At 45.1% G+C, this 25,412-nt stretch overlaps 1 protein-coding gene across 1 annotated transcript in view; it reads left to right on the top strand.

Moving 5' to 3' along the window:
- Positions 1-25,092, top strand: part of LOC119177748 (RNA polymerase II subunit RpII215) — a 49,929-nt gene extending 24,837 nt beyond the window's left edge. The window contains exons 13-24 of the mRNA XM_037428925.2: positions 914-1,136; positions 1,871-2,081; positions 5,476-5,620; positions 7,574-7,679; positions 11,517-11,722; positions 12,516-12,740; positions 13,341-13,688; positions 16,054-16,158; positions 19,032-19,214; positions 20,215-20,418; positions 21,428-21,611; positions 23,540-25,092. Coding sequence (XP_037284822.1) covers positions 914-1,136; positions 1,871-2,081; positions 5,476-5,620; positions 7,574-7,679; positions 11,517-11,722; positions 12,516-12,740; positions 13,341-13,688; positions 16,054-16,158; positions 19,032-19,214; positions 20,215-20,418; positions 21,428-21,611; positions 23,540-24,885 — 3,486 coding nt within the window. The 3' untranslated portion in view covers positions 24,886-25,092. The remainder of the gene's footprint in view (positions 1-913; positions 1,137-1,870; positions 2,082-5,475; positions 5,621-7,573; positions 7,680-11,516; positions 11,723-12,515; positions 12,741-13,340; positions 13,689-16,053; positions 16,159-19,031; positions 19,215-20,214; positions 20,419-21,427; positions 21,612-23,539) is intronic.
- The last annotated feature ends 320 nt before the right edge of the window (positions 25,093-25,412 follow it).

The raw sequence follows: 25,412 nt of genomic DNA on the forward strand, positions 1-25,412 counted from the left end.
ATTTTTATGGTAACGGAGGTAAATGGCAGTTGTTTTGCCCTAAAAGAAAAAGAGGGATATTTTCGACAAAAGTAGGCATTGTGCTGCCAGTAATGATAAGCTTCACTGGAGTACTACCACCCCTGCGTTGTCGCAAATCATAGACTTCAGCAAACATGGGCTTCAATTCATGCTGTGAATGTTGGTGGCCAGCAAGAGTGGGATATCCCCTGATTCGATAAACCAATCAGATCTGGCCTTGTCTAGCAGTGCATTGCACAGAATAAATGACAGCAGGACAATTGAATAAACTCTATTAACGTGGCACTGCTCTTTCGAAGCCCCAGCCCCTGTGTGACTTTCCAAAGTGCTGTCACTACACAAATGAAGTCAGTTGCTTGGTGGGCTCTTTTCTTCATGTGCAACGCTTGTGGTGAAATGCCACATGCTCCACATTGCCTTATCAACAGGCCTTATCTTCTGTTGTAGTTTTGGCACTCAGTTTTGTCTTCCTGGTCCCAGGATGAAACCTCGATTTCCATTGCTGATTTGGACAGAAGTATTAAAAATACAAAGCTGAAGTTGACACCTGCATTGGAAATAAACGGTCCTTATTCTGTAATCAACAAAGCATTTGAAAAAAACTGAGCAAGATTTTGCATGTGTAATTTGAGTAGAGATAGGTACTTCTCACTTTAGTTCATGGAATGGTTTTCTGTTTACACACACGTAGAAATCTCGGTATGGGAGTGATGTACACTTTCGCAGTAATAAGGGCGGTGGATTTGAGCACTCGTCGCATTTCTGGTTTTGAATTTAATCTTTCTGGAAAAACAGAGCGGCCATAACAGTAAAGCTAGGTCAGCGTTAGAGTACATTCCTTGCAACCTATGTTTGTTCTTTATCTTGATAACACCTATTCATATCTGCACAGGTTATTGCCTGTGTGGGTCAACAGAACGTAGAAGGCAAGCGGATCCCGTTCGGCTTCCGCAAGCGTACGCTGCCCCACTTTATCAAGGACGACTATGGTCCCGAGAGCCGTGGCTTCGTCGAGAACTCCTACCTGGCCGGTCTGACCCCTTCCGAGTTTTTCTTCCACGCCATGGGAGGAAGAGAGGGTCTCATTGATACTGCTGTCAAGACGGCCGAAACAGGTTCGTCATGTCGTGCTCGACTACAAGAGCATCCTGAAAGAGAGCGTCACAGCATGACACTCTCTTCCAAATCTTGTCATAAACATGACACTATTGTCATGCTAATGTAAATTGCTGTGAGAACTAGCGAAAAGCAATTTGCAGCATGTGCCTGCATTTCCATGCTCAATATCTGTGGGACGTTGGTAGATATCATTATAAAACTGAGTTGTTTTGTCTGCTGACGTTTTGACACCTATCTTACGGAAGTACAGGATGTAGATTCGTAGATCATAAACAGGATAATTCGTGGGTCTGTGGACTGGGAAACCTAAAAAGGACAACTTCACCGACACTATCATTGTCGTATTCATTGGTGTTATAGATTTAGGTAGCTTTGGGCTCGTTAATTACTGTGCAGAGCCTCATATCATTGAGAGTATGACAAATAGATATAATTAATTACACTACCTTTTGTGCAGTCTACTTGGATTGTCTGGCATACATGTCCCTGGTCAGCATGAAGGGTCAGACGGGTAATTATTTATGGTATAATCTTAAAATTGAGGTATTGTCGCCTTCTTTTTTTATTACTGGGTCGAGAGGTACCCAGTGAAGAAATAAAAGTGGCACAAACATTCGTCTTAATGATCTGATGTCGAGCTTTATGCCGTGTTGTATAAAAACAGTAGGTTGGTATTATTCATTACGGAAAATTGTTGAGGTTAGTTTGTGACTGTGTGCTTTGTCTGCAGGTTACATCCAGCGTCGTCTGATCAAAGCTATGGAAAGTGTAATGATTGCCTATGACGGCACGGTGCGAAACAGCAATGGCCAGGTGATCCAGCTGCGTTACGGAGAGGACGGCCTCGACGGAGGCACCGTTGAGTTTCAGAGCATGCCCACCCTGAAACCTTCCAACAAATCCTTTGAAAAGAAGTTCCGTTTTGATGCTTGCAATGAGCGGTAAGTTCTTGGCACTCGTGTTTTTTGTACACGTGTTTTATTGAGTGTGTGGCATCACCTGTGTCGACAGCTAAGTTAATTGTATGGCCGTTGTTTGTGTCTTCGAGAAGGTAAGCACACTACTATGCTGTTTTCGCGCGACTGCGCAAGAACTTTCTATAATACGGGCACCATCTAATCCTGCCACGAGATGTGCCTAAAATGTACAGCTTTAAGAGTTTTGATTTAGGGGGGGAGGCTACCCCGGAAACCGAACTTTATTTTTTACGATATCTTCATGAAACTTTCAGGGTATGTTCACAACATTAAAACTAGAAAAACTGCAAAGTTTCATGAAATGGTGTTCAGGGGTTCTAGAGTTACTGAGGTCTAACTGGGTGGTTCACTTGTGGGCCTGAGGAAGAGCCGGGAGAAATCCCAGGACATACCAGAAAGCTGAAATTTTTTGTGGGCATCCCTGGATAGGTATCGTAGGGTGCTGAAGACCGTTTTTTTTCTTTTTCAATTTCCCTTCCAAAAAAATGTTATTCTACTTTGAATTTGATGTAGCCAGTAGGTATGACATTTATCAAAAGTATTTGTTTATTAATAATTAATGGCACCAATTTAAAAAAAAAAAAAAACTTGTTACACCCTCGTAAAATCATCCAGGAGCAGAATAAAAGAAACTGCACACAAATTGGATAAGCAGTTCTGGAGAAATCACTTTCCTCAGTACCATAACTAGCTAAAAAATCCATTTTGAGAAAACAGGCTTTGAAAGTTCAGCACATGTGTTTTCCTCAAAAAGCTCCAGCAGAGTAGCTTAACGTGTCCTTGTGCAATTTTTCCTTCATTTGTCTTCCCTCCACCTTCTCTAAGTGCCGTTTAGATTTTTTTTTTTCATATGTAGGACATCTTTTTCAAGAGCCGGTTGCATCAGTTCAAATTTTTTTTGCGTCCCTAGCGTAGATTCGAGTTCAGCACAAATGGAGTTTCGACGTCTCGCATTCGCATTGATTTCTTCCTTAGTTAGGAAATGTGTCCTCAGATGAAGGGTCGACGGCCCATACATGCTATTGGCCCCAATGCAGACGAAGTGCTAGGTCTGGCGATTTTAGCAACACTCAGTGTCGCGCTCAACGGTACCAATTCAGAGCACGTGCTGAATCCGGCGATCTCGGACACACTCGATGCTTTCGCAGCTCCAGGTACACTTGGTTTGTCAGATTCTGGGCTGGTGGCAGCCAACAGCACAGTCTCGCCGGCGCAAGCATCTACGGGCTGTGCCTTTGCAGCAGAAAAGCGGAATTTCGATTCTCATAGAATCCACGTAACGGGTTTCCGCGCTCCGAACAAGTGCACCGTCTTCGGCTTCGTTGCCGGCATTACGCACAGCAACAAAAATAAAGGGCACAGAATTTGTGTGAAAAGAAAAAAAAAAAAAGAAGAGAAAACGATCTAAAATACAGCGCAAGGCAAAAAGGGGCCCCTAAGAAAACGTCTATCGAAGCGGACGGAGCAAAGAGCAACAACAGCGAGACGAGCACGCCGAACGTGCCATCGCTAGGAGCACGGAGGAAGGAAAGGTAAGGAGAGGGCATGCCCAGCCGGCGCAGGGGGTAAAAAATGTGTCGGAAATGACATCATGGCGGCCATATTCACTAGGCACAATGGCGGCGTTGCTATGGTTACGTGTTGTGCAGTGGAGCTGGTCTAGCAGTGAGCCGGCCGCGGCTGGCGGCGGAATGAGTGCCTCCCCAGGTCTCGTGCTGAGCCGTGGTGGACAACTGTGCTCTGCGCCGCGTTATTGGTTACGCAGTGTTCTCCTGGCTGTTACATTACTCTTAGCAAGGTTTACAAATTCCTTTGTCCATCACGGGGAACAGTGCGTAGAACAAGTGCATATCCATGTGTCGTGCGGCGGATGACGCGGATGAAGCAGTTGGTGTTCAGCGAAATTGCGTTGGGCACCATGACGAAGCTGAATGACGACGAACACCTTGCAGGTCAGTGACGGTTGAGCAGTGCTCCTGCTTTTGACAACGGACGACGCTGTTGAGCCCAGCAAGACGCTGTGAGGACCATGTGCACATACGTAGTTTCGTGTTGTGTGTGTACAGTAACAACTTGCATGTGCGTATTAAAACACCTTTTCTGTTCCGCTTGGTACACTCTCCACCAGCATTGCATGTAATCTCAACGTAACAGCAACCACGTTCAACTGTCACTAGCACCGTGCTCAAAGTCACCACGGTCGCAGTATGCTGACGCCGGTGAGTTTCACGTGGAACTCGAACACAGTGGCAGGACGCTGCGTTGGCCGCGTGGCGGAATGCAACCGTAGAAGGCGCACGACCGATCGTGTTGTCTGTACAGTTGCTGAATTAATGACGTGAAAGCACTCGCCGTTGTCAGTGCATCTAGCACGCGTTCTCTCGTAGTTGCTTCGTTGTCGGCGAGCTGTTACTCCCTGTTATTACTCGGACGAAGCGATTTCGCTGAAGGTGTCCCACTGGCTCAGAGTGATGAGCCCATTTCCATTAGTTTCGGATCGTCACGACACACGCGCTGCGCAGCCCACGTGCTTTCCGAGCCGGAGAGGGAGCCGCGCCTTCTGCTTCGCATTCATATGTAAACAAGAGAGGAGAATTTGCCTAGTCAATATGGCCGACTTCCGGCTTCATCGCGGCTTCACAACGAGTGACGTCAGGGCCTCTCCTTACCTTTCCTTCCTCCGTGGCCAGGAGGGACCGCCCCCGCTTCTAGCGCAGCAGCCAATGGCGGGTGCGCTTTCGCCCGCAAGATATGAATGAGCTGCTCTGGCCTATCAGCGCTCCGCATCCCATCTTGTAGAAATGCGGATAGCATCTCAACCGCGCCGTTGACGTCATTTTGAAAGGCGGCAAATGAGAGAGAAAATAATTCACGGTCAAAACAAGACCAAGATGGTGCGGGACAGCCGCATGGTCTCGGAATGGCGCACATGCGCGCAAAGTTTGGTTCGGTTTTGGTTTTGCGCATTTTGGGTGCTACAACGGCCTAGAAAATAGCATCTTTCTTGCACTTAGGGCGCTGATATTTGCAGAATAGGTAGTTTATGAGACACACAACACAAAAATATGGTTTTTCAAAAACACTTTTGCAATTTTTCGATTTTTAAGGGCTGTGTCCCCCCTTAAGTCAATGGTGTAACCAGACGCTCTGATGGATGCTCACTAAATGATCGAATTTCTTTGATGGAGCGATTGCGGGCAGATACCGTTGTGCTATGAAGGGACATAATCAGTAATGCTCCGATTATTGGTTGGAACACAATGTGCTATTTAGTGTCTATAAGCTCATGCGGTGGCCTCGAAAGACCTTTGTCGGGTTTCTGAAGATGGCTGTTGTTTCCATTTTTCCTGTGGTGCAGATACCTGCGTAAGGTGTTCACCGAAGATGTGGTGCGCGAACTCATGGGTAGCGCCACGGCTGTCGCTGAGCTGGAAAAGGAGTGGGAACGGCTCAAGAAGGACAGAGATATACTGAGAACCATCTTTCCGACAGGCGACAGCAAGGTGAGCTTTCTCGGAAAACGAGGAACCAGGAGACTGGTTTGTGGGACAACACCTCTTGTGCAATATTGCACTGTCGACTGCACTTGGGGCATGCGAGGCAACTGGCTTGGCCGTATCACAGGATTTTTTTTCTCTCTCGAGCAAATGGTGCATGAGACGAGACAGATGTAACGAACTAAGGTGCTTTTCCATCCCTTACAATCGTACCGTCTTGGGCACTATTAGTTCCCCAGTGGAAAGTGCTAACAGAGACGTTTAGTACAGTGATAGTGAACTACCGTATTTACTCGATTCTACCGCGCCCTCGATTGTAACGCGCACCCAATTTCCACCGCGAAAAAAAAAAAAAAAACGTAAGACATCAATTGCAACGCGCACCCATTTCTCTCGCTGGCCCGCACGATCACACCACTCGAAAAAACGACTCTTTTCGGGAGCGTCTTCCATTTAAATAGGTACGGGCGAAGCTTGTGCCCATCTGACGTGTAACAGAGCATTGCCGTCACTGTAGCTTTACCGTGGACCGATGTCAGCACGCGAACTTGCTCCACCCCCTTCTTCTCGACGGTTGTGGTGCCAGGCATGTCGAAGTAAAGAGGCATCTGATCGGCATTCCCGATTTGCCCAAGCAGGTAGCCGTTGTTGCGCCGCAAGTTTAGGACGAACCTCTGAAAACTGTGAAGCTTTTCATCGTACTCCTCCGCAAAACTTTTCGTATATGCATGTTCCCCTTCGGAGGAAAAAGCCTTTCCTCTTCATAAAGTTACTTAGCCAGCACCTGCTCGCTTCAAACTGGCTCTGCATTAGACCTTTTTCTAAGACTAATTGCATAGCCCACACTTGGAGCAGTTCTGTCGTCACGGGCCGCTGTGCGGCTCGCTGCTCAAGCACATACTCGCCGAGCAGCTCTTTAATTTGCGGAAACCGACCCTGCTGTGGTCCACAGAAGCCTTTGCGTGAAGTTTTGCTGTCGACAATCTTCTGCTTTTGTTTCCGCCGGTCCCGCACGCACGTTTCGGAAACTCCGAACGACCGCGATGCGGCCCGATTTCCGTCCGTTTCTGCACACGCGATGACTTTTCTTTTAAAAGCGGCATCGTGGTGCACTCGAGTTTTGGGAGCCGGCGCTTCCACGCCGTCGATGCTAATGCACTACTAGATGACGAACTCGTCAGCACACGTACGAAGTGCCGCACATGGGAAACACATAGGCAGAAATGGCCGACGCGCCATGCCGACGCACGTAGGGGGCGGCCATTTTGGATTTGCCGATGGCAATAGATTGACCGTAATTTTTTTGTTCGTACTCGATTCTAACACGCATGCGATTTATGAACTCGCTTAACCGGAAAAAAGTTGCGCGTTAGATTCGAGTAATTACGGTAATCTAAGTTTTACCAGTCTGCTACTCTAATCGATTTCTTGCAGGTGAGCAGGTTGATGTGCGAAATTTTTGAATTTTGCATGGAAACTGCAATGACCGTCCCCCAGAGTGACAACATTTTTTATTCTCTGGTATTTTGGCTCTCCTGACCCATTATGTGCAGTCCTTGTCTCCTTTAGTATTGTACGGTTTATGAGGCCAGGGCAGATGTCGAAATTTACGAAGAGCTGAATGTGGCATTGCCTTCATTATTGTTTTTGTGCATAAGGTGGCTTATCAATCCTCTATCAACAGGGATATTCGTCATTTTAGTATTCTTGGCGTTCACTTTGGTAGGGAACTGCGAAATCCGTATTTTTTTCTTCTAGTATCGTTGAAGCGAAATATGATAGTAATGTAACGTTTCTTACACGTTAGTATTTCTTTAAGCCGATAGCTTGGTTTTTTGTTTTTGAACGGGTGCACTGTTGGCCTAACATGCAAAATCAGGCCAGCCGCTAGTGCTCACTTTGGCTTTCAAGGCTGTGCCATGTTTTCGTAATGCATGCTTCCGATATTGATAACTGCAGGTTGTGCTGCCATGCAACCTCCAGAGGATGCTCTGGAATGCCCAGAAGATTTTCCGGGTGAACCTGCGTGCACCCACCGACCTGTCTCCTCTTAGGGTGGTACAAGGTGAGAGCCCACAGTCGAGTGCTGTTTGGTCGGTTCAAAAGAATCGTTAGTTCAGCGGCCCTTTGAGCGATGTAAAAACGAAAAAGTTTTTATGATGATGGTACAGCATCTGTGTAGATCTTTTCTACATTTAAGTCAGTCATCCCAAGATTAGTTCGCACAGCGCTGCAAATATTTCCAAATTATAAAGTAAGAAAAGAAAAAAAAAATGCCACACCTAATTCTGCTTTGCTTTTGCTAACATCTTTAAGTTAAGAATCCTGTGGCAGAACTGTTTAGCATTACTTCTTGCCTGGTTTGTCACGAAAAAAAAAAAAAAAAACTGTCAACCTGTTAATTTGTTTTTCTTATGTGTGTTCAGAATACCGTCGTCTAACAATTAATGTAACGTTATATTAAAGCCATGTTGCACAACAGCAGAAAATTAAATTATCTTGAGTCATGAACAAGCTCGCCCAAGCAGCAGTTTTAGAATATGGAAGTTGCGACGTTTTAAACATGGTGTTCAGTGAGGGGCACACCAAGGCTAATCCACTGTTCTGTTCTTGACAAACATTTTCCAGTGACAGGGCCAAGCACCGTATCGAACGATTCATCCCATAAAGTGCTTGTTTGCTACATAATTTGAACAAGGGCAGAACAGTAGTACACCTAAGCTATTTTTTAACAATGATATTAAAAGAAGACAACCACATGATGTATCAATCTAAAAGAAACATGCAGTGTTCAAATGTATTTCAACATTAGTATCTAATTGCCACGCTGCTCATTTTCAATTTGGTTTTCACTGTTTAGCTCCTTGTGTAAAATGGCAGTGATCTTTTGCTCGTCTTGCACACTTACAACTGCAGTGGCTGTGATTTCAGTTACAGCCTGCAAGCTGTCGTAAAGATGCTTTGGCCCAATAGTCTGCTGGGCAGCAGAGGATATTAATTTCTCGAAGGCTTTGGCTAGCTAGGAGTTCATCTAATTAGCCAACTCAGTTCAAATCTAAATTGGGCCTGTGATTTGTTCTGCGTTTTCTCGTCTAAAAATGGGCTAGAAAAAGTACGTATGATACTTGTTAAATGTGATCAATACGACTTGAGAAACATGGGAAGGTGCTATAAAATATGTTCGTAGAACCAAAATGCACGCTGTGCTAAATGTTGATAAACTGAAAGGTGTTTGCATTGGGCTTAGTGGGGAATTTTAAAAAGTATGTACAACTATTTGTTTGTTTGAATGGTGCTTATCTGAGTGGTACTTAATTGTATTATCTTATAATTGTCTTATGTAATGGTATGCCAAAGGGCCTGTGTGCAGTTAATGTATCAAGATTTGCCTGTACCTTTGTTATATCAATGATTCATGATACGCATTTGTTCGTTACGCATTAATATTTGTGTGGAACACTAGAGATATGCTTTGTAACATTTATCTAGGCTTGTGCGAATAGTGAATTTTAGGTTTCAAGCAAATTTGAAGTGGAACAGTGATTTTGTTCGAATAATTTCAAATGAAATTTGAATTGTATATATGACTATAAAGAAGAATGGGCATATTTATTATGACCTAACCTGCACAACATTTTTCAAAAATTGAAATTACTTCCATGCAAATTTTATTTCTTGCATTCAAAGGAAGTCAAAACAACTTTGAGTAGTAGCAGGATTTGACTTTCGGTACAATGCAAGTGATAACTTTTAAAATATGAAACATTTTAATATTTACTATACTTGGAGCATATAAGCCAGCATAATAAACTGTTAAACTTAAAACATGATCAATTGAATGAGGGTAATATGTTCATTTGAAGGGGCCCTGCAACACATTTTTAAGTAGCCATACAATGGATTCACTAGAGTAGCTTATTGCCTCACGAAATCATCGCCGCAAAAATTTTTAGAATCTGTCCTTTAGAATCTGGCCTTTAGAATGTTACAAACGAGATCGTACCCATCACGGGGCCGACTCAGCCATTATAACTCAGACATAAATTCACAGTGCCCAGATTGCACAGAAGTGTACTGTTCACTCGCGCACATGCTCTGGCAATGTCCCGCGTTACCTCAGGGACCTCTCACCAGTGAGTCCGACTGGGAGGAGGCACTCAGGAGCCCCAATCTCCGAAACCAACTTAAGGCAGTCCAGAGGGCCCAAGAACTGGCGGAACGCCACCACGTTCCCGCCCCGACTCGGGCGTCGCCTACGGTAGCGGCTGCTAGGATGTCCCACGTGGGCACCCTGGTGGCTTAAACTCCTCAGGACCATATATTAAAGTTCTTGACTGAATCTGTCCTGTACGAGCAGAGTTACAAAAATAAGTTGCACGCTGCAATTGCTCTCTTTTCTCTCGTCCCGTTGTAAGTGCTGGAAGCTAAGCAGAAAGGGTTGGCGTGAAGGTAAAAAATTACATCACGTGCGCCTCGTCACCTTGAGCACTTTTTCTCCCTCTCTCTTTCCTTTCCATCAAATATACGGCTTTGTAGTGCCACCGCACACATATGCATGGACAAGTCGCGGTCTAGTGGGGCAGCCCCAGTAACAACCAAGCGTACCATTCTCAAATCAGTCAATGACTGATACAATGGTTGTGATGAGTGATTTTTGAGCTTGTAATGTCATTTGTCTAAAAAAGAGAAAGCAATTTCTAGATGGCTTTGAAGATTTATTGGGAATTCCAGGCGGCGGGCTGCGCTATAATATTTGACTCGCACGTTCTCGGTAACCTCATAATCATATCGTGGTTTTGGGACGTTAAACCCCACATACCAATCAATCTCGGTAGCCTCGACTGCCGATCGGCAGCGTTTTCTCACCTTGCTCAAAAAGTGTTGCAGGGACCTTCAAAGGGCCCGTAAACCACCCAGAGGTCGAAATTCCGTTGTGGTAGAGAAATTCTGCACGGGTGTACGACGAACACGGAGCCATAATAATTTTTCGAAACGGTGCAGTAATACCGGAGTCAGGCGCGTTTGGTTATTGAAACGGTGATGATCACTCATTTCGCTCTCTTCTGCGCTTCCCTCCGCTGGTATCCTCTCCCAGACCGCTTTGCCTCTCGCCGAGCGCTCCTCCCAATCTCGGGTGGCATACGTCATCGCTGACGCACTGCTTGAAAACCGTCTACTTCCGATTGCTGCGACTCCAGCCGTCGACTCCGTCAGTTGCTGATTCGTGAGCGGGCGCATGCACGCAGGCAACACGACGAACAACAACAAGCAGTGTGGATTGCTGCTTGCAGACAGGCCGGAAGTCGTAGGCTCTTACTCGACCAATCAGCATATTTGGCTTGGCATGTCAGAGATATGGCTCGGCGCGTCACGCGGAGTCCCGAAAGGGACGGAAAGGAGGTGGGATTGTGTCTCGGAATTTGTGGTGCGCCGGTGGCTTATATCGCTGCGACGTGTAGAATCGTTGACAGCGACGACATTCTGCACATGATGCGCGTGTTTACTTAAAGTGTTTGAAAAGGTGGTTTACGGGCCCTTTGACCTTGAAGTAGGCTGGGCTTTGCGGCAATGCGGATTTTCCTTGGTTAGGTGCTTTCATGGCTTCGCATTCTTACACTGCAGCGAAACCATCTTTACAGGGGGTTATAAGCTCATTGCGAATACTTCGAAATTTTCAATAATGTAAATTCGAATAGAAGCGAATTTGAACCATTAAAATATTTGCACAAGCCTAGTCTTCTCATATTTTCTGTTTCATTGTGTTAAGATTCAACTTAGTTGTTGCAAGCCACCAATGTGGTATGATTAAGTGAAACATGTTCTTTGTTTTCTGATCCTTCTCCGTGGTTTATTTTCATACCTTGAGGCTTCACTGGGAATGTGCCACATTGCTGTGACGCAGGTGTCGAGGAGTTGGTGAAGAAGCTTGTGATTGTGCCTGGCGAGGACCACCTAAGTATCCAGGCAAACGAGAACGCTACCTTCCTGTTTCGTGCTCTGTTGCGGGCCACTCTGTGCTCAAAGCGTGTGGCCGAAGAGTTCCGACTCTCCACGGAGTCTTTCGAGTGGCTTCTGGGCGAGATCGAAACCAGGTTCCACCAGTCACAGGTACCGCATTCATGCAATAGTAGCACAAGTGTCTTTCATGGTTTTTCTGCAAGATGAACGTTCTGGTGAAGAGAAACCATTGAACAGGAAATGTCACTGGAGCCAACATACGACTAGTAGAATGGTCTTCTTCAAGACAGCAACGGCCTTGTTTTCGACAAGGCCGCACATCTTATTTTGCTTCTTTGATGGAGGCATGTGCACTTGTTAAAACATTGGCTTCGGTGTCATTCCCTGTTTAATGATTTCTCATCATTTCAAGCATTCATCTTCGCCGGAGCAGTCATCTTGTTTAGATGTCTTGAAGGGCTGCACCTGCATTGTGTTTGCTCCGCTACATCTCAACCGTTTGAGCATCAATAAGAAATGTATTACCAACAAACCCAACTAGCAGTGCGGCCTTTGTTACTGCAGAGCTGTGTTGTTACGTTCCGCAGTGCTGTATTTTGCTGGAGGATTTAAAAATTTTTTTTTGCTGATCAGGGCATGAAGTGTATTAGAACCTTGCTGTTACATTGCATCGGGGACTTCTCCTGTAGGATTCATCATGAAGTGTACTCTAAGTTGGACAAATTTTGCACACATGCATAAACACTGGCTGGGGTTTTTGTAATCTCCAAAATGCTTTCCACAATTCTTATCTGACTCAAGCGTTGATTACATGAATATCTCTTGCCACTGAATTGTCGTTTCACAAAAAATAGCACCATGTGAAATGCTCAGTACTCAATTTCATACTGGAATGGTGACTGGAAAATGGTGATGTTTGGTTTCTTTCTTTATCGTGTTGTAGGGCCAGCCTGGTGAAATGGTCGGTGCTTTGGCCGCCCAGTCGCTGGGTGAGCCGGCCACCCAGATGACCCTGAACACTTTCCACTACGCCGGTGTGTCGGCCAAGAACGTCACACTGGGTGTGCCCCGTCTGAAAGAGATCATCAACATCTCCAAGAAGCCCAAGACACCATCACTCACCGTCTTCCTGACAGGTGCTGCTGCACGAGATGCTGAAAAGGCCAAGGTAACGTGTCCACTTGATCGCTCACATTACTTCGCGTGGTCATTTGATGAGTAGCATCTATGAGTAGTATTTGATTAGTAGCATCTGTATATGAGACAAGTAAAGGTGATAAACCACCTTTGCAGGGGGTTACATGCAGTCTAATATGCTATTCATTCAATTCAAATACTTGGAAATTTTCAAATTCGAATCAAAGTGAATTCGAATACTGTAATATTCATTTGAATATTTCAAACATTCGAGTATTTGCACAAGCCTAGTAATTTGTTTTATAAACTGAGGTTTTTGTGCATTGTACCAGAAGCTAGATTTGCCTTATGGCTGCATAGACATATCTGCAGTGTGTGATAAGCTCTTATGGAAGTTGACACGGCTGTGTTGGAAAAGGTGGTAGAGTTAAGAGACTATATTTTTGTAGGTTTTTTGTTCGATGCAATTTTGTGTAGCACCAAACTGACTTGAGACATTGTAGCGTCAACACTACATGACTGATCATGACATCTGGTGCATAGCCAGAATTTTTAATGTGAATCTGGTGTGAGACCCTTGTTGAGAGGCAGCTTTCAGTGTGACAGATATCTTGTTGATCTTTTTCACCAGGATGTTTTGTGCCGGTTGGAGCACACCACTCTACGCAAGGTGACCGCAAACACGGCCATCTACTACGACCCCGACCCTCAAAACACTGTCATCGCCGAGGACCAGGAGTTTGTGAACGTCTACTACGAGATGCCCGACTTCGACCCAACTCGCATATCACCCTGGCTGCTCCGTGTCGAACTGGACCGCAAGCGTATGACAGACAAGAAGCTCACCATGGAGCAGATTGCTGAGAAAATCAACGCCGGTTTTGGCGACGACCTCAACTGCATCTTCAACGACGACAATGCCGAGAAGCTGGTGCTTCGGATACGAATCATGAACAGCGACGATGGCAAGTTCCAAGATGTGAGTATTGCAGTTTCTTTGTTTCTCGCTTATGTTATCTGGGCCGAATGAGCATTACTCATGGGGATGTGAGCACTTGTTACACAGTGCCCGGTGCATCTTTAGAACAATGGGCTGTGCTTTCATGCATTACCAATGCTCCAATGCCTCTGCCATTGACTGTTTCTTTGTTGAATGAGCTGTTTTTGCTTTTCTCCTTATGACAAGCCTCTTCATGCATGGGTTCTTAAAGCTGTGTCACAAGGGTGCTCTTAAAAAGCCAGCCACTCAGAAACGTCGCAATTCTCATCAGTTTATTGGAGTTACAGTGCCTCTACACGACAGTCTCGAGCAGCTGTTAAGTGGTTCAGGCATTTCTCAATGAACATGTGTAGCACTGCAAATATTTATTTTCTATTTCACGTCACCATCAGCTAAATTAGTATAAATCTACTTAGAAGCACAAATGTGTGTTAATTTTACTTAAACATTTTATTAAGGGGCCAGACTGGTCTTACATATTTTTTGTTTATTTATTCAGTGATCCTGATCAAACTGCACAGGATTATGCAGTTATTTCTGCTGATTTCAAATACTGAATTAGTTTTCCTGTAAGTAGTCTCATTCATAGGATAACTTAAGTTCACCCCCTATTGTTTAAGGCCTCCATAAAAAAAAAGTGCTTAATCAAAAGTGACATTTAAAGTATACCAACATAGACTAATGACTGTAGAGTGAAAGTATGCAAGAGTTTTTGTTTTTAGGCCTTTCTTGGTTATTTTACAGCAAAATGAACTATCCATTTGGGAATCGTATTACAATTTTGATGAGTAATTAATTAAAAAGGCTCATGCTTTGAATTATGCTCCTATACTAGCATTCTACACACATACAGGTTTTATTGCAAAAAGAATTATTGTTGTACGTGGCTTAAATGCAAAGATATTGAGGCCTCAAAATTGAACATTCGTAAATTTACTTTTTTCAGAAAAATGGAAAAAAAACTGAAAACACACAGTTCCTTCGAAAAGCGACAATCGTGGTGCGCATGTTTTGCAATCCTCATAAAAGTGCTCATAAATTCGTAGCAGAGCCCCCAACAAAGGTGCAGGCCAATTGTAAAGAAGCCTCAAAGTCGGTTCCCCATTTTTTTGCAGGTTCTGGATGTTAACAGCACCAAGAATCTGGACAGTTAGAATGGCATTACAAAAAAAATTACCACTTCTTGGTGTGTGAAAATTTGCAGATAGAAAAATACTTGCAGAAACCAAATATGTCAATTTTAAAAAAATGAATTATGTTTGTTTTATACTGTGGACATGGGGATTTTGCTGCGGGTGTTGAAAAATAGCTGTCTGAACCAGCCAAGACAAGATGCGGCTGTCCCGGTAGGAGTGTCAGTTGTCTGTGGGCTGTTGTTCACAGCACGGGCAGTTGAATTTTCACTTTATAGCCTTGACACACTGTGTCCGCATTACAACTGAGGATGTGTTGGGGTCAAGCTGATACAGGAAATCATAAGTTAAAGGTTTTGTATCTGCATGTAATTTGCAAATGTCGTCTAAAGACGATAGTCTTGCATGTGGAGAGAGTGAACAAAACATTTATTTGATGTTATGCGCAAGAAAATCGGTGAATGGTATTCCAGAGGCACTGCATTAGATTGCCTCTAGCGTGCTGCGGAGGCGAACAAGCGCATCAAGTCACGTCACACGTAAGATATGAGCGCCATCTGGCAGTTTCTTTTGGAAAACAAAGCGCGTGGCCGTGCGCGCCCTTCTCGGAGGTGATAAGCTGTAGAACGCGAGGTGACGGGTAGGTGCCACCACCATCTCGTCTTAGCAAAGCGTTGGAAACACTCTCCGTTCCGAGCAAGCGTTGCATGGTAAGCGCAGCCTGATGAACGCTACGGTCTGTAAAATTACTTATGTATTTGTTTTGTAGTAAGAGATGCATATGCAGAATGTGTGCGTGTTGTTATGGTGCCCTAGCCATGCCCAATAATTGCATTTTAATTGGCAATTGCACAAGCATGAACGCTCAACCTTGAGCAACATTGGTTGTCGCTACAGATGGGGTAGGCCGTTTCAAGTACCCTATGCCGGTAAGAGTGGACAGACAAATGTACAAATAGACAGACGGACAGACAGACCAAGATTTTTCCGTCAAAGGTCCCCAAAAAATACTATCGTCATTAAAAACAAAACATAGGCCAAAAGTCTATGCGTTGGATGTCCGCGTTGGGAAAAAGTTCCTGTGTTGGTAACCTTGGGTGACCAGGAAGCAAGTAATGAGAATTCTACTTGTAGGTATGAAAAGAAAGACGTCATAAAGGTAGCAAACAAGCTGTGTTAATGTTTCTGTGCTTTCTTTTTCCTGTCATTAGGAGGAGGAACAAGTGGACAAGATGGAGGACGATGTTTTCCTTCGCTGCATTGAGGCCAACATGCTGAGTGACATGACACTGCAGGGAATCGAAGCGATCACAAAGGTCAGTACACTCGAGCTACAAGACTGATGCCGAGATTCAGAAGCTGGAAGTGCGTAGCATGCACTAGCATTAGCAGTAACAGTTTGTGCTTTATTATGTCGCATTGGAACTTTGATTTTTCGCATCTGTCTAATACGAATCGAATTCCAGGTATTGGTGGCACGCTTCTGGCCCTTTTTCTTTCGCCTCAACTGCAGCTATGGAAGCTACGTGGGGTTGGGGACTAAGAGGCGAGAGTCTGAGTTATTGAGTATGCATCCTGTTCATTCACTTCTGGTGTAATTCAGATGGGCACCACTGTCGCTACTGCGTAACTTTAGCACACTACAGAGTGCAGTGCCAGCTTGCGGTGGCAGATCGTGGCAAAAAGATCATGTGATCCATAAACCACCCTACATTTGTCAGTTGTTCACCAATAACATCAATTTGCTTCGATGACAAACTAAAGCTTCGGAAGGCAGCTTTGAAGAGAATGAGGATGGGCCTGTGTAAGAAAAGAAGGCTAGTTCTTTCGTCCCATCTTCTTTTCCCAAAAGAGCAGCCAGGCTCCGTGTCTCTGTAGGTGGCACCTGTCAGCCTGTCTCCTCCTTACTTCTTTAATGTCTGTGTTTTATGAGTATCTAAAACCAAATAAATAAATGAAGAAGCAACTTTGCACTCCCCTTTTGAAATGTACATGCTGTGCATAACTACAAAATTTGGTTGAGCTGTTTACAGCAGCGTTTGTCTTTTGTAGAATGTTTTTTATTCTTCATCAAGGATGAGCGTTGGTTCAGCGTCTACCGTATAAACCGGAATATAAGTCGAGATATTTTCAATAAAACAACAAGCTAAAGTCATCTCTCGTTTTATATAGCGGTGTCTAGCCGACTGCGCTGCTGTCTGGCAACATGTGGCTTGCATGCGTGTGATAAGCCGGATGCGGCCATATTTGCATCTAAATTCAATAGTAGGTTGTTGTTTTTCTCTCTCTGTTTGTTTTCTTTGTGTTCGTGATTCGCTTCCGATCTGTTATGAGTTTTCGCTCCGCTTGACATTGCGTTGCATTTTTAGTGGTCTTTTTTTTTCGTTCACTGAATATGAGTAGCGATTCGAGGAGGCAGTACTCGGATGTTGTTGAGTTCGCAGAAGAGAATGGGAATATGGCTGCTCAGCGCCGCTTTGGTGTATCGGAAAAAAGCGTGCGCTATTGGAGGGCACAGAAAGGGAAGCTCCAGATGTGCAATCCTCGGAGAATGTCGTTTCGTAGATGAAGTGCGGTTCATCCGCAGCTAGAGGATACGCTAGCAGACTTTGTGTAGGAAGTTCGTGCGTGCTCGCTGCCAGTGATCGTGGATACCATTCGCAAGAAAGCCGTGGAACTCGCTCGAGAAGCTGGGCTCACGAGAGAAGAGCTTCGTGCACCTAACTCTTGCGTGCGTCGATTCATGAGACTTAAAGGATGTTCTTTCCGGCAGCGCACATCCATCTGTCAGAAGTTGCCGCAGGAGTTTGGCGACAAGCTTATAAACTGTCAGCGCTTCGTGAACCGGCTTTGGTAGCAGAATGACTACATGATGGGGCAGATTGACAATGCCGATGAGACGCCCGTGTGGTTTGACATGCCTTTGTAGACCACGATCACGCAGCACGGCGCCAAGGATGTGAAGCTGTTGTCTACTGGCAAAGAGCACTTGCGCTTCACCGTTGTGCTGGCATGCACGGCAGATAGTAGAAAGCGTCTGTCCTTCATCATTTTCAATTGTAAAACAATGCCGAAGAAAGTGTTCCTGCCCGGTGTTGTCGTTCGCGTCAACAAAAAGGGATACATAGACGAGGCCATGATGCTCGAATGGATACGAATAGTCTGAAACCGTTGGCCAGGTGCATTGCTGCGTCTTCGCAGCGTGCTGGTGTTGGATGCGTTTCGTAGTCACTTACCCAATGCTGTGAAACACGCACTCTGCGATGGAAAAACGGACTTTGCCTTAATACCAGGTGGTATGACGTCCACCCTCCAACCACTCGACGTTGTGCTAAACGAGCCGTTTAAAGACCGAGTGCAGCTGGAGTACCAAGAGTGGATGTCCGGCGAAAACCCAAAAACACCGACGGGCCGCCTACAGAGGCCTCCACTTGCGACTGTTTGTAGCTGGGTGCTTTCTGCCTGGCGTTCCTTGCCAGATTTCATGCTTTCAAGAAATGTTGCATTAGCAACTTGCTGGATGGCACGGAAGATGACGCACTGTGGGAGGCGGCCAGCGACAAACTTTCATCTTCAGAAGGCAGTGGTGCTTCGTCTGACGAATAGGAACAGTTGTGATGGTGGTTGAGAGGAGCTCCGACGATCGGGGCACGGTGGGTCCAGTTCACAAATAAATGTGGTTCGGTAGTCTGTTTTTTTTTTTTTCTTTCTTTTTCGGTAACTTGAATTCGGGGGGTCGACCTATATTCCCACTAGACCTATAGTCCGGTTTATACGGTATTTAAAACATTGCATAGTTAGCTCTACAATCATTTCCTTGTTGCCAAAGCTTGTTGGTATTTTGCTACTCACAAACTTCACTTTAATTAACTTACATATATAGTCACATTGCACTAAATATACGGTGGTCAAAAAAAACTTAGAACATTAGAACAAGTGCTGATGGCCAAAGTGTTTACAATGATGCCTCAGTACCTTTATGCCGTGAATTTTGTTCAGAACTAAAATTAACTAATTATGCTTAGCTACTGTCACAACATCTATGCTTCTCATGCCTTTATGTCCCTTTAACACTGATCACATGTGTTTAAATTCTGCGGTACGCTACGATTAGCCCAGATTTCTTCTCCCATAATGTATTGCTGCCTGTTCCTTGTTCACATCGTCTCGGGATCCGTATGCTTTGTAGGTGTACATGCACCTGCCTACCACAGACAACAAGAAGCGCATCGTCCTCACAGAGACAGGAGAATTCAAGGCCATCGCTGAGTGGCTTCTGGAAACGGACGGCACCAGCCTCATGCGAGTGCTGAGTGAACGAGACGTAGACCCCGTCCGGACGTACTCCAACGACATTTGTGAGATCTTCGCGGTAAGTCACGCGGCTCTACAAAGTGCGCAGACCGCTTTTGTTACTCTACTGTCGTTGTGGCTTGACTGTCACGGAAATAGATAGGAAATAGACCCCTCAATTCAGTGCTCGTAGTCCATCACCTATCACCAATTAATTAGGACAAATGAGTGAATAAACCACTGTGAGCACACATTAACAGTGTTTGTGCTATGAAGTGGTTTTTCTGCTAGTAAAAACAAAAAAGTCATGACCATGTCCCCCCTCTTCAGTGTTACCTTAGCTGACCCCCCCCCCCCAAATGAGTGGCTGGATCCTCCGCCCCCGAGTCTCATTGCTATCGCTATCGAGCAATGGCGGCACCCTTGCTTGCTGAACAGCGGTGGTTTCTGGTCGTGCCAACGCGTGTTTTAACTTCCTTGACACATTTTCATGCTCTGAAAATGCATTGATATGTTAAAGGTTGGGTTTACTGCATAACAATAAGAATCTGAGCCTGGAATTGTATCTTGAAATTTTGTTGAAGTAGGACAACAAAAGGAAAAGTGTTCATTGTGGCGACAATATTTGTGCATTGACTTCTATGGACTGCTGATGGGGAATCATGAATTTTTCATTGTAGCGTAAATTTCGTTGAAGCGGCATTCGTTATTGCGGAGTTTGACTGTGGCATAGAGTTACCAGTTCGGCTGCAAGCGTTAAAGATTTCCTGAGGTGCCTATTCACTTCAACTGTCACATCATCAGCTTGCATAGATTTCAAGGCTAATTTTCTGCCCCGAGACAAAATTGCCATACTGCTGATGGTTTCGGCACACTTTGTGTTCTCGTTTTTTTTTTTTTTTTCAAGTTAGTGGGTTCTGTAACATAATGGAGCTAAAAGAGTGTACATTAACATACTTTTGAAAGGTCTAGTGTCTGCAGTCATGGACATTTAAAATACAAACAAGCTATGGTTAATGAAAATGCATTCTTTTCTTCTTGGGGTGGCTAGTATGCTTAATGTCAGCGTGATTCTGCAGGTCCTGGGAATAGAGGCAGTCCGAAAGGCTGTGGAGAAGGAAATGAACCACGTCATCTCGTTCGACGGCTCGTATGTCAACTACCGCCACTTGGCCCTCTTGTGTGACGTGATGACCGCCAAGGGACATCTGATGGCTATCACCCGTCACGGAATCAACCGTCAAGACACAGGGGCCCTCATGAGGTGTTCCTTTGAAGAGACTGTAAGTTGAACATCTTGGCTGTGGCATTTTCAATGCAGCAGCATTCTCGTGATGGTTTTTGGGGCCATAGTTTTGTGACACCCGAGACTGGGACTGCAAAGCCAGTCTGTAAAGCCTTTAGTAAAAATGCATTTCCAACAATAGTGTCTTGTGGCGAAAAGTAGTCCAGTTTCTATTTCTGGCTACATTGACAGATGTACATTCATCAAGTACAGAAGAGAGTAAAATGCTACCTATAAGCTTTACACAGTGTATGGAACTTATGTTACTTTATATAACTAATGTAGCAATCGAATGAAAGTACGGCTGTTTGGTCTGGATAGAGGTGTCGAGTAGTAATGTTAACAGTGTGGTTGCATATTGTAAAGGTTAATTCATCTGTACCTTTATCTTTCATAAACTGGCACTTGAAATGCAAGCAGTACATCATATTCATAGATTTATTTTGCACTGTTACTGCTGTCAGGCCTTGGTAATAGTGTCAATAATTTGAAAATCATGTCATTGTCATTTAAACAATGTCATAGAGAAGGTGGCAGCATTATTGAGGTATTGAGGAGGCTATTATAACAGCAGCAGCATTTACCACATTTTGCATAGTTCTGTTTTTTAACTTTGCAAAAGCAGAATTGCAGTGTATATCACGTAACACCTCACAAAAGAAGCTGTCTTGTCAAGGTGCTGAGGTGGTCGCTGAAGTGTATTACCAAGATTGATATTGCAACTCTGCGAGAATGTTCTTGAGTTGTGGGCTTGGTGGCAGTTGCTGCCACCCGACAGCTGAGAGAATACTCACGTTATCCATCCAAGACCAAGAAACACAGGCTTTCTCATCTTGTGCTCCTTCAGTGTCTATCTGCCCTGCAGAAGTCTTCAGAATACAGTGAAGTATATATGAATGTCCTGTGATGGACACCAGTTTTCTAGATAACACCTGCAAGCTATTGTTTTAAGCCCTTCCTTGTCTTCAAGTGCCTTTGTGACTGTCGCTCGTTTCTTTCGTGCACAGGTTGATGTGCTCCTGGATGCTGCTTCACACGCTGAGGTTGACTACCTGAAAGGTGTCTCCGAGAACATTATCATGGGACAGCTGGCACGTATGGGCACAGGTGCCTTCGACCTGATGCTTGATGCCGAGAAGTGCAAGTATGGCATTGAGATCCCCATGAACCTGCCAATGATGGGATCCCTCTGTGAGTGTGCCTTCAGATTTGAGCCTTTGTCCATTGACCATGTTGAGATCTTCTTATTCTTTCTGTAGCTTCGTGTTTTGCAATACTTTGTGCTTCTGTAAATATTAGGCTTGTGCCTAATATTCGAAGCATACGAATATTTGAATGCTTCGAATATTCAAGCGAACAGTTGTGTATACAAATTCGCTTAGATTATGATTTAAATTATCGAATGTTTTCGAAGTATTCGCAGTAAACGAATAGGTGTATGTATACTAATCCGCATGTCACTGCTCGTAAAGGTGGTTTCGCTGCAATGTAGAAGTGCTAAGCCGTGAAAGCACGTATCCAGGAAAAATTAGCTTTGCCACGAAACCCACCTTCAAGATTAAAGGGGCCCTGCAACACTTACTGAGCATGGTCAGAAAACGCTGCCGATCGGTAGTCGAGACTACCTTGAACATGCAAGGCAAATAATATTGCGCAGCACGCAGCGTGTATTTCACAATAAAATTTCAGAGCTAAAAATTGCTTTCTTTCCTCGGCAAATGACACTACAAGCTCAAAAATCACTTGTCACAGCCAAGAAGGAATATGCGGCTCTGGTCACAGCCATTGGTTGATTCGAGTATGGCGCGCTCGTTGTTACCGGGGCCACCGCAGGAGGCCGCCGCTTGTCCACAAGTACATGCGCGATCGCACTGAAAATTCGTGTATTCGAAGAAGAAAAAAAAAAAAAGGTGCTCAAGGTCACAAGGTGTGTGTGACGTATTTTCTTTCGCTGTACCGTTCCTCCCTGCTTAGCTTCCAGCTATTTATTTTGTCGGGACGAGAAGAGAGAATGCAATTGCAGCATGCGACAAATTTTTGGAACTCCGCTCGTACTGGACTGATTCTAGAAACTTTGCGGCAGTAAATTTGTGAGGCAACAAGCGTGTATACTGGCTCCGTGGCTACTTGAAAAAGTGTTGCAGGGCCCCTTTAAAGGAACATGTTACCCTCAGATCAATTGTTCAGTTTATTAAGCTTGTTATGACGGCTTATATGCTCCAAGTGTAATAAATTTAGAAAATTATGTATCTTACAGGTTATCACTCGTATCCTACCGAACTACTACTCAAGGCTGTTTCTACTTTCTTTGAACGAAAAAAAGGCACTTGCATACATCCCTTATTTCAATTCAAAAGAAATATTGTGTGGGTTAGTTAGGTCATGATAAATATTCCCCCCTTTTTTCTATATCATGCATATCATTTGAATTCGATTTCAAATTATTTGATCAAAATCACTATTTGCTTCGAATTCGCTTCGAACCTAAAATTCACTATTCGCACAAGCCTAGTAAATATCAAAGATTCAGTGCTACTTGGTCAACTACTATTTTGCTTCTTCGTGTTCTCTTTTACATGAACTTGATGTACGTGATTGTATGAATCGGTGGAGTTGGTCTTCAGCCATATTGTTTTCCTGCAGTGTGCATGATAACTTTCTGCCCATGCATCATAATCTTTTAATCTGTAAGGACCTCATTGTAGCATTTTCTTGCAACCCTTCATCATCTGAAGTAACATGTGTGATGCATACTAAGCCACGCCCAATTAAATGTTACAATAAAGGCTAATTATTTTGACACCACTAATTTTGAACATGGTATATTTTGTTGGCCGTCCATTTATCACTTCTGTTTGCGTTAATATATGGCTTTGGGCACCTAATTACATCTATGTCCTAAGTTTTTTGCTCGTGGACTTGGTTAGATTTCACAATGTGCAATGCTAAAAGTGCAGTTCTGTGTTTCCCCGTTGTTGAACAGTACACTCTTTGTTCCATGCGCGTGCTCAAAATGCATCCTTTTTGTTGCATATTTTATAGGTGTGGTTACTACCATCATTCATAGCGCACATGCCCCTGCACTTTGTGTGCTCAAAAGACACATTTACATCCCGCAGGTGGCCCTGGAGTGTTCTTTGGCAGCGCAGCCACACCAATGGCCGGAATGTCTCCTCAGATGACACCATGGGCAACAGGTGCCACTCCAGCTTATGGCAGCGGTTGGTCGCCTAACGTGGGAAGTGGCATGACACCAGGAGGCGCTGGCTTCTCACCCTCTGCATCAAGTGATGCTAGTGGCTTCAGCCCGGGCGCCTGCAGCCCTGCATGGTCACCGCAGCCGGGCTCGCCAGCCTCGTCACCTGCCTCACCTTACATACCCAGCCCCAGCTCCCCGAACTACTCGCCTTCGTCACCTGCTTATGCACCTTCCTCTCCTTCTCTCACTCCTGCTTCCCCAACCTATTCCCCGACATCTCCATCATACTCTCCCACATCCCCGTCCTATTCGCCGACATCGCCCACATACTCTCCCACTTCCCCCAACTACTCTCCCACGTCGCCGAGTTACTCGCCGACATCTCCATCCTACTCCCCGACAAGCCCCAGCTACTCTCCAACGTCGCCGTCCTACTCCCCAACATCGCCGTCTTATTCTCCGACAAGCCCGAGCTACTCGCCCACATCCCCTTCCTACTCGCCAACCTCCCCATCGTATTCTCCTACGTCTCCTTCCTACTCCCCAACTTCGCCATCTTACTCGCCAACCAGTCCCAGCTATTCCCCAAGCTCTCCCAACTACACCCCTGCGTCGCCCTCCTACTCGCCGACATCGCCATCTTATTCCCCAACCTCACCATCCTACTCTCCCACCTCTCCATCCTACTCCCCTACCAGCCCATCCTACTCGCCCAGTTCTCCCAATTATTCTCCTCAGAGTCCTAGCTACTCTCCAGGTAGCCCCAGCTATTCGCCAAGCAGCCCCAAGTACTCTCCGACCTCTCCATCGTATTCTCCAACAAGTCCAAGCTATTCTCCCGGATCGCCCCAGTACACACCGTCGTCACCCAAGTACTCTCCGACCTCGCCAACCTATTCACCGACGTCTCCGTCGTACTCTCCGTCGAGTCCGAAGTATTCCCCGACAAGTCCGAAGTACTCGCCAACGAGTCCAACTTACACGCCTTCGTCGCCCAAGTACAGCCCGACCTCACCTCAGTACAGTCCAACGTCGCCGCAGTACAGCCCCACATCACCAAAGTACTCTCCGACGTCACCCAAGTATTCTCCAACGTCGCCAACATATTCGCCTACTTCACCGAAGTACTCGCCTACTTCCCCTACTTACTCTCCCACAAGTCCCAAGGGCTCAAGCTACTCCCCAACAAGTCCAGGCTATTCCCCATCCTCGCCAACTTATAGTCCCACCAGCCCCAACATGGAAGAGGATAGCGACAATGATTAATCTGAATTGCACTTGCGCCAAGTGTATTGTGGCATCTGTACATACAATAAATCGGCTCACGGCCTTATTCCATTTTTCTATGTTTCTTTTTGCTAAATAATGTCTAGGTGCTTGACTGGGCAAAGGAAATGCCAGTGCCTTTCCACTGCAAATGAATTCATGGAAAGTGTACTTCACTAAAGTTTTAAATAAATATTGTTTTCAGAACTGCTTGCATTTTATGTTTATGTATATGTGCATTGTTGTCATTTAATTCTGATGACATGCAAATGCACATCACTTTGCTTTGCTAAACCCAGAAATCTCGTACCGCTGTGGTTCCTGCTGGCCCACGGGCACCTTGATTGTGGGAGTGGGTAGAAATGACACTCAAATCCGGTGCATTAGACATCTTTGGTGTTTCTGCGTAGTTTGTTGATGACCGAGTTTGTAGACGTATAAAAATGTCGGCATCCAAATCAGTGGCATCGCACGGTGCAGCAGTGATCAACCAGACAAGTGCAAAATTAATGCTGCTGTTACCAAGT

The sequence above is a fragment of the Rhipicephalus microplus genome, unplaced genomic scaffold (assembly GCF_043290135.1).
Source record: "Rhipicephalus microplus isolate Deutch F79 unplaced genomic scaffold, USDA_Rmic scaffold_18, whole genome shotgun sequence".
Lineage (NCBI taxonomy): Eukaryota > Metazoa > Arthropoda > Arachnida > Ixodida > Ixodidae > Rhipicephalus > Rhipicephalus microplus.